General features: G+C 42.5%; 1 protein-coding gene across 1 annotated transcript; it reads left to right on the plus strand.

Annotated features, from left to right (window-relative positions):
- Window positions 1–6,125: 6,125 nt before the first annotated feature.
- LOC123145491 (cullin-3A) lies at window positions 6,126–9,406 on the plus strand. The gene is made up of 2 exons (XM_044564918.1): window positions 6,126–6,425; window positions 7,222–9,406. The coding sequence occupies exons 1-2, from the start codon at window positions 6,256–6,258 to the stop codon at window positions 9,260–9,262; spliced, it is 2,211 nt and encodes a 736-aa protein (XP_044420853.1). The 5' UTR covers window positions 6,126–6,255; the 3' UTR covers window positions 9,263–9,406.
- Window positions 9,407–9,996: the final 590 nt, after the last annotated feature.

Here is a 9,996-nt window from a genome sequence, read left to right on the forward strand (position 1 = left end):
ATCAGAGGTGCACATTCGTGCGCAACAACAACTGGTTAATGTTTTCAGAGACAGTGTAGCAAAGCAGCAAAAACTTGCCCACATGCTTATGGGCGTCATCCGCGCTGAGGTTGCAGATTGTGACGTTGTAGATCGTTAAGGTTTTGTTCATTTATTTGCACTGGCATCAATCTTTGATTGCCCAGTGGATGTCATTTCCTGTAATACATGCTGGATGTGCAACGTTTTTCCCTGTATGTCGTACCTTTGCTTGATCGGTTTTGGTCCTGTGCATAATTGCTCGTCGTAATGGGCTCAAATTATCTAATTGGGCCTAAAGACATGTACGAACTTTAGTGGGCCCATTAAGTTAATGGGCCGTTACTAGGCCGAAAGTTAATGGTCGGCCCTCTTACCTCCCGGGTCGTTAACAGGCCGACATCGAAGCGGGCAACAGGTGGGCCCATTTGATTTCACGGGCCGTTAACAGGCCGTTACTAAGGTCAGGCTACATATGGCCCAACTATACTGTGGGCCTTTAGCAGGCCGAAAGAGACAGCAGGCTCGTACTGGACCATGAAGAGCATGAGCCGTTAAGAGGCCGAAAGTCAGGTCATACTATAAATGGCCCAACAGTGTTGTGGGCCTTTAGCAGGCCGGAAGAGAAACCGGACTGGTATTGGACCATGAAGAGCATGGGTCGTTAAAAGGCCAAAACTCGGGTCCGACTACAAATGGCCCAACTCATTTATGGGCCGTCAACAGGCTGAAAGACACACCGGGCCGGGAATTGGCCCAACACTTCAATGGGTTGCTAAAAGGCCAAAACTCAAGTCTGACTACAAATGGCCAACCTCATTTATGGTCCGTCAATAGGCCGAAAGACACACCGGGCCGGAAATTGGCCGAACACTTAAATGGGTCGCTAAAAGGCCGAAAGATGTATATCTTGAAAATTGGCCCATCCCTTGAATGGGCCGTTAACAGGCCGAAATCACATTGGGCCCATATTGAGCCCAAATATATAGCGGGCTGTTAATGGGCTCGAACTGACGATGGGCTGCAATGGTGTCAAATCTTTAATGGGCCGTTGACGGGCTGAATTGGCACATCTCGTATGGGCCGTGGGCTTAAATGGACCTGACACAAGTAGGCCTTATATGGGCCGGCCTGCTAATTTTTACTGGGCCGACCTTTTTCACCGGAATGGGCCACTGTTGGGCCGTACCACGTGTCGACCCATCATAGGCGCCTCCTGTCCAATGAGTGGGTGACATCTGTCCCAACGGTGAGCCAACACGTGTTTCCTCCGGCCAATGAGATTTTTACACATGGAAAATCCTCATTGGTCCGGGATGTTAACGGGTTATCGGATCCAAAACCGGACCCGATAGCTTAACGGCGACCCGTTACGGTGGATGCCACGTGTCGGTCACCCTTGATGAAAGCACTTTCATGACGCGCCATTTATCGTCATGGAAGTGGACACTTCCGTGATGATAATTTTGGTAATTTCATGGAACACTTCTACGACAGCACAGGTATGACTATCTTGATTCTGTCATAAAATTGTCATGGATGTACATGCATGACAGAAAACGTGACCTACTGTGACAAACACGTATCATCACGGAAGTGTATTTTTTTGTAGTGATATAAAGAAGAAGGCCCCCCTACCTTCTTGTTACGTCCGCAAAGGAATTTTGGGATAGCCTATTGTTGGTCAATTCCGAAACCACCAAGCTTCAACCTTAAGATATGAAATGACCAAGAGTGAAATGCACTTCTTTCTTTTGGAACCAAATGATGAGTCTCAAGCACTATTAATGAATGAAATTGGCAAAATTTTGTCTTTTCTTTAAAGGAAAAAATATTGTACATGGTTGACTTGTATGGGCTATATTATCGTAATTTTAAATTGTTACCTGTTATAGGCACACGTTAATCGGCTACCACGAGCACAAGATTGGTACATATATTCTCAAAATGAAAGCAACAAATATCTTGACACTTCATTGCATACGGGGTGTTACATGGTTTGGAATATCTCCAACTCTTATGCCATGAGGGCACTGAATCCATGCCATACATCCTTTCCAAGGTCACTACTTTAGGTGGTTCTGGAACGCGATACACTTATGGTTTGGGATATCCCCAACTCCATCTTGCCATTACATTGACTAGGCCATTACAGACTGGTGGAAGACAACTGCATCGTTTGCCGAGAATTGGGTGGAAGGGTCCGCGTTCCATGGTCATCCTGGTGGCATGGGAGCTCTAGAAAGAGTGAAAGGCCCGAGTCCTTCAAAACAAGTCTTCCATGTTGTTGACCCTAGTTAGTGGTGTTAGGGATGAGGCGTCGACCTGGATTATAGCTAGAGCAAAAGATCTCGCTTGCTTATCAAGTGCTTTGTAACATGGGTGTTCCTAGCGTCCCTCCAGCCTAGGTCGTTGCCAGGGTGATTTTTACATTGACTTGCAATGAAAACTTATATACCATAAACACTTTGACTTGTGGTTTATCTGGGATTCGCAAAGTTCTTAGGTCTGTCACTGTCGTGGAATGTTGGCTTGCCTTGAAAAATTGGTTTATCTGGTCTACGAAAAGTTCTTAGTCTGCCACTATCGTGTAATATTGGCTTGCCCTAACAAACCAGTTTTCTCTCTGCAATTGTTACCTCTAGACGTATCTAAAATTCCACTCTACTAATAAATGAAATAGGCCAAATTTTGACCTTTTTAAAGGAAAAAATTATATTGTATAGGGTCGACTATTGTATGAGCTATATTTTCATAATTTGAAGTTGTTACTTATTATATTATAGACACATGTTAATTCACTGCCACAGGCACATAATTTGTACATGTAATAATCTCTGAACGAAAGCAACAAATATCCTGGTACTTCACTGCATATGAGATGTTATGTCCGTGTCGTTGAGTTGTGAACTATCAAAAGGGACACTTTACCTGTAAAGATTAGTTAAACACAGCCGAGAGTGCTACCACCTCTACACGTGGCAAGAGATCAATAATACACATGACCAGTGCAATGTGGAGACATGACTTTTTGCTTCCCTTCACATAATGGCACAATGACTATAAGTATATAGCAGAAAATTGAGCGGCGTCATGGAGACGGACGTTGTCTTTATCGTCTCTTTGTGCGTGCAATCGTACTGCCATCCTGTCATTATTGGTTCTCATTAGTGGTGCCAAATTCATTCTGAAATGCCAATTTTATACATGTGCGTATACTTACTCCTTATAAACGTGCACATGCACAGGCGGAGCTCTCTGTAGGGCGAGGTTGGGCGCTCGCCCTACCTTGATTTTTTTGATTTTTTAGGTACCTTGTACGTATAAGTCAGATCGATGGTTGGGAAAGGGAAACCGGCTGAATAAATCGCTCTCTCCCGTGGTATTGGGCCTTTTTGGGTCGCATGCAAGTAGTAGTGCGCTCGAATCAGGCTCTAGAGATTGCCTACGTGGATTCTTTCGCAAAATGGCCTACAGTCGACCAACACGAAAGGCAGCAGGAGCGGCGCGTGTTCCCGGTGGCCAGCAGTAGCGGCATCCAGCGAGGGTCAATGCCTCATCACGGAGCTCTGATCCTCGGCCTCGCCAATGGCGCCGCACATGGAAGCTCAGATGCGCTCCACGTGGCCATTGGCGCCGGCCACGGCGATGTCCTGAAGCTGCTACCTGGAAAGCCCTCCGGACTTCTCGTCCTTGTCGACGACAAGAAGAGGAAAGGGCTAGAAATGACGAAGGGGGCATATATTTTGACGTTGCTGGTAGTAGTCGCAGTAGTTCCAATCTAAATACCCATAAAAGTGAAAACGTTGCGACACAGTCCGTTCATCAAGATCACGTGAATTCTTTGGAAGGATAGGCTCCTTAGAGCTTTATCAGCATGTTTTTAGGTTGTTTCTTTCCAAATATATTTCCACTTCCACTATATTTGGTTATTATGTATATAGAATCTATATCTATATCTATACCTATATTTGGTTATATTATTTTTGCATGTTTAAGCAAGTTGCGTTTCTCCAATTTTTTCATCTGTTCACCGCTAAAAGATTTTTTGTTTCTATCCAAGGTGGTACTAAACTTTCGTACTCCGTTTGTTAGCAAAGAAAAACAATTTGTGGAGAATTTCGTACGTGGGCCGCGCGCCCTATGGCCCAGTAAAGTCAGCCCTTTTTCCTGCCCACGCAGCAATAAAAAATTCTATTTCCCGCTCAATGCGGCATATAGTTTCAGCTACGCACAGGGCGACCAAGACACGGCGGCCCTTTTTGTTTGTGTTCTGTTTCAAATTTTCTTTTTCAGTTTCTTTCTCTTTTCATTTCCTGTTTCTTTTTATTTTGCCCATTGCAAGTATATTTTTAAAGTTTTTCTGAATTTCACAATTTTCAAAAAAAAATTGCAGTTTCAGTTTTTATTCGCAATTCGTAAAAAGTTAAAAATTAAAAAATGTGTTCCTATTCTAAAAAATGTTTCGATTTTTTTGTCATGCCAAAATATGTTCAAAATTTAAAAAATATTCCCATTTTTAATAAATGTTCGTATTTTTCAAAAAAATTCAAGATTTAAACAAATGCATTAAAAAATGTTCCAAATTCGAAAAATATTCTTGTTTTAGCGATTGGTTTAAAAATTGAAAAGAATGTTTGCATTAAAGAAACACAGTTTCTAAAATTCTTCTGCATGTTTAACACATGTTCCCATTTTAAAAAATTGTTCATAACGTAAAAATATTCATATTTTTATAAGAATGTTCATGTACTTAAGAAATGTATGTGAATTTCAGGAAATGTTCTGTTCAAATTTTTTATTCTTGCTTTGTCCAAAAATGTATGGAATTTTCAAAGAACTGTTCATAATTTGGAAAATTGTTCACGTTACCAAGTATATTCGGTAGTTCATGTTATGAATTCCAAACTAGCATTCCTGTTTGAAAATGTTTGAAATTTTAAATTTTTGTTATTCTGATTTTTTTCAGAATTTGACAAATTATTTCCAAATTTTGGATTTTTTTTGGGGTTTTCCAAAAAAATCAAGATTTACAAATGTTACAAATTTGAAAAAATATTCTTGTTTTAGTGATACGTTCAAAATTTGAAAATAATTTTGCATTAAAGGACACATTTTCTAAATTTCTTCGATATGTTCAAAACATGTTCCCGTTTCCAAAAATTGTTCACAACTTAAAAAAATCATATTTTTATAAAACAATCATGCTTTTAAGAAATGTTTGTGAATTTCAACAAATATTCCGTTCAAATTTTTTGTTCATCTTTTTTAAAATGTGTGGAATTTAAAAAAATCGTAATTTGGAAAATTGTTCACGTTGCCAAGTATGTTTGACATTTCATAGTTATTAGTTTTTGAAAAGTTCAAAAAAAGTTTCGAATCTGACGTTGCATTAGATTCTTTAATATTCACGATAACCATGGGTTAGCAGAACGCATTTGTTTGAGTGGCTAGCAACATGTGGTCGGGTCTTTGAGGTCGTGAGTTCGATCACTCCGATACTGAGCTTGATCCGCATTCGGCGCATCAAGCTAAGTCAGCTTGTTCAGAATAAGGGACACCATAAATTATTGACAGTGATAGCTTTCATGCGCAAATAAAAGAGAATATGCTGGTTAATTATAATTGAAACCAATTATGGGCACGTGCCAATAAAAAAAGAATATATTGGTTTGGCTCTAATTAAAGGGTGTCATGTTGAACTAGAGAATACATTGATCCATTCTTATATTAAGCTAGAGGCATGTAATTTTATCATCCCGTTGCAACACACGGGCATGTGTGCTAGTTTCATTAAAAAACACATGTAATTTAGTGTGTACGGACTACTTTAGTTTTACAGTTTTGTATCAATTTCAGCCAGAAACAAAATAAGCTGTGCATCTTTTGAGTTTTTCTCTACAGCTGTCAGGTACAGCTGTCAGGGTTCGGTGGATTTGGTAAAATCAGTTCTCATCATGGGTGCGTATAGGATTATCAAACTGTCTGTAATAACTGACTGCAGTGAAAATCCCCCTCCTTCCGAGGGGGAAAAAACCCACCGTCCTTCCCTGGAAACAACCCCGAATCAGCACGGGACGCCAGGCAGGCAGGAACGCTCTCGTTTTCCTTTCCCCACTTTTCCTCCCTCCATCGCCTCTGCTCCCCCCACTCCCCCCGTCCCGTCCACCCACCCCGCGGGCCCGAAAACCCTAGCCAGCCGCCGGCGGCGAAGCGGGCCCACCGGCGGCGGCGAAGATGAGCGGCGGAGGCCCGCCCAGGAAGCGCAACTTCAAGATCGAGGCGTTCAAGCACCGGGTGGAGCTCGACCCCAAGTACGCGGAGCGGACATGGAAGGTCCTCGAGCACGCCATCCACGAGATCTACAACCACAACGCCAGCGGCCTCTCCTTCGAGGAGCTCTACAGGTCGGCCCCCGCCCCCCCTGCCCGCACTAAGCTAGCCTGATTGATCTTGCCGGCGCTCGCTCTCGCTCCCGCTTGGTTAGATGATATGCATCCGTCTCTGCCTGCGTGAATTCCGAGAGAATGCGGTTCCAGGGCAGATTGTGTGTGCAATTCGAACTGGCGCGTGGTAGTATCGTGTGAAAACAAAAGCTGGATGTTCGTATCCTGTGCAGTGCTCAGGAAGCGATCAATCAGAGAGGATTTCGTTTCAGTGTTTGTTCTCCTACCAATGTCACGGGAATAATTAGCTTCTTTTGTGGCCGAAGACCTCAGTTAACTGTTGACGCTATACTCCACTAGATGAGCAGTCAAGTAACAAAGCTCTTCTTAACTAGGAATTTCAAGGGAAATATACTCTCCACTGTTTCGGCTATGGGAGTTATATTTAAAACATGGTTTTCTAGTCTTGCATTTTTGTTCTTCCCCAGAACACAAAATAGAACAGACATGTTTCTGTGTGTATCAGTCTTTGCTGTCTCTGATGGATCAGCAAGCTGCAAGGCAGATTGAATCAACATATTGTTAGAACTTGATAGATGCTTTTCTTCAGATATTCATATGATTTATAATCGCTTGTCATATGAATGTTGAGTCATAGTGCTTGTTGAACTCTTATATTGCCGAATTTGGATAGTTGGTAGTAAATTAGTACTACTATGCAAGAGCACAGGGTGCAGGGGGGATCTAGTATAATACCTACTAAGGGCTATTGTGGTGTCACCTTACTCTAATTTGTAAATTCTCTTCCCATGTGCAGGAGTGCCTACAACATGGTGCTTCACAAGTATGGCGAGAAGCTCTATAATGGCCTTGAGAGCACTATGACATGGCGTTTGAAGGAAATATCAAAATCAATAGAGGCTGCACAGGGTGGTTTGTTTTTGGAAGAGCTGAATGCGAAGTGGATGGATCACAACAAGGCATTGCAGATGATCAGGGATATTCTAATGTACATGGATCGGACTTATGTCCCGACATCCCATAGGACACCTGTTCATGAGCTTGGTCTGAATTTGTGGAGGGATCATATAATTCACTACCCAATGATCCATGGTCGGCTGCTTGACACCCTTCTAGATCTTATTCACAGAGAAAGAATGGGTGAAGTGATCAATAGAGGCCTGATGAGGAGCATTACAAAGATGTTAATGGATCTTGGTCCTGCTGTGTACCAAGATGATTTTGAGAAACCATTTTTGGAAGTTTCCGCTAGCTTCTACAGTGGGGAATCTCAAGAGTTCATCGAGTGTTGTGATTGTGGTAACTACCTTAAGAAGGCTGAGAGGCGGCTCAATGAGGAAATGGAGCGTGTCTCACACTACTTGGATGCTGGCAGTGAGGCAAAGATAACTAGCGTGGTGGAGAAAGAGATGATAGCCAATCACATGCATAGATTGGTCCACATGGAAAACTCTGGCCTTGTTAACATGCTTATAGATGACAAATATGAAGATTTGGGTAGGATGTACACCTTATTCCGAAGGGTTCCTGATGGTCTATCAACAATCAGAGATATGATGACTTCATACCTGAGGGAAACAGGGAAGCACTTGGTGACAGATCCGGAGAGATTGAAAGACCCAGTGGAATTTGTTCAGTGCTTGTTAAATGAGAAGGATAAGCATGATAAGATCATCAATGTTGCTTTTGGCAATGATAAAACCTTCCAAAATGCTCTGAATTCATCCTTTGAGTTCTTCATCAACTTAAACAACAGGTCACCTGAATTCATATCACTGTATGTTGATGACAAACTCCGGAAAGGACTGAAAGGGGCAACAGAAGAGGATGTGGAGGGTATACTGGACAAAGTCATGATGCTGTTTCGGTACCTTCAGGAGAAGGATGTGTTTGAGAAGTACTATAAGCAGCATTTGGCAAAAAGGCTTCTGTCTGGCAAAACTGTTTCTGATGATGCTGAGAGGAGTATGATAGTCAAACTCAAGACGGAATGTGGGTACCAGTTCACCTCCAAATTAGAGGGTATGTTCACTGACATGAAGACATCTCAGGACACCATGCAGGATTTCTATGCCAAGAAATCCGAGGAACTTGGTGATGGCCCTACACTTGATGTCCACATTCTCACAACTGGCTCTTGGCCAACACAACCCAGCCCTCCCTGCAGCCTTCCACCTGAAATCCTTGCAGTATGTGAGAAATTCCGTGGATATTATCTTGGAACTCACAGTGGGCGGAGGTTAACATGGCAAACAAATATGGGAACAGCTGATATAAAGGCCACATTTGGGAAAAGCCAGAAGCATGAGCTGAATGTATCCACTTACCAGATGTGTGTTCTGATGTTGTTTAACACTTCTGATGGACTTAGCTACAAAGACATCGAGCAAGCTACCGAGATACCTTCCACAGACCTAAAGAGATGTCTCCAGTCTCTTGCTTGTGTCAAGGGGAAGAATGTTCTCCGTAAAGAGCCCATGAGCAAGGACATATCAGAGGATGACACATTCTACTTCAATGACAAGTTCACAAGCAAGCTTGTTAAGGTGAAGATCGGGACAGTGGTGGCGGCAAAGGAATCTGAGCCAGAGAAGCAGGAGACCCGCCAGCGAGTTGAGGAGGACAGGAAACCTCAGATTGAGGCTGCCATCGTCAGGATCATGAAATCTAGGAGGGTCTTGGATCATAACAGTATTGTATCTGAGGTTACCAAGCAATTGCAAGCACGGTTCTTGCCGAACCCTGTTATCATAAAGAAACGCATAGAATCTCTGATCGAGCGTGAATTCTTAGAGAGGGACAAAGCAGATAGAAAATTATACCGCTATCTTGCATAAAAAGCCAGCATGTGAATGTTAAGAGATATTTCATGAGCAGGTGGCTTCCTTGTATTCCTGTAAACATTTCCCCTTGTGCTTGAGTTCAGTGTTATTTGTTGGGCACTGTCCACTGAAATCAATAGCAGTTATTAAATTCGGTTATCGGTCGATTGAAATGGAGGCTTTACCCCAATCCCTGCAACAATTCTACTACTAGCCAAGCATTTATGTTATGCATAATTGTTCATTCAGATTTCATTTCTCTTTTCTTGGGTATTGGATGTTGCATTTTCCTTCGCTTTTCTTGGATGTTGTATTTCCTATAGAAGTCATTTGAATCAAAGGGGCCCTGTGTTTTGTTCCCACAATCATTTCACCTAGAAGATCTGCTAGTTCTTTGCAGCATCTGCAATTCTGCATCCAGTATTTGTATTGTACATGCAACTTTGACGTGCCTGAGTGCAAATTGTGTATGCTCCTGCACGCTACGATGCGCACACCCATTTGTGCGCATGCTTCTGTTCTGCCTGTGTCAAGATTCATCCCCAGCTTAATAATGTCACTTATGATGTGGCATCTTTCTGCTAATTTGTGGAAGATAAACAGTGTGCCTGGATTCTTCTCCAAACATTTCCCAGTTGTAAACGCCCCTATTGTGCTTGTGTTGCTGTTATTTTCTGAACCATAAAGAACTGCATCAGGCTGTGATTTTCCTAACAAAACGAAATGAAAAAAAAAAGGCGAAGTTCAGG

This window comes from Triticum aestivum, chromosome 6D (genome assembly GCF_018294505.1).
Source record: "Triticum aestivum cultivar Chinese Spring chromosome 6D, IWGSC CS RefSeq v2.1, whole genome shotgun sequence".
In the NCBI taxonomy this organism is placed as follows: domain Eukaryota; kingdom Viridiplantae; phylum Streptophyta; class Magnoliopsida; order Poales; family Poaceae; genus Triticum; species Triticum aestivum.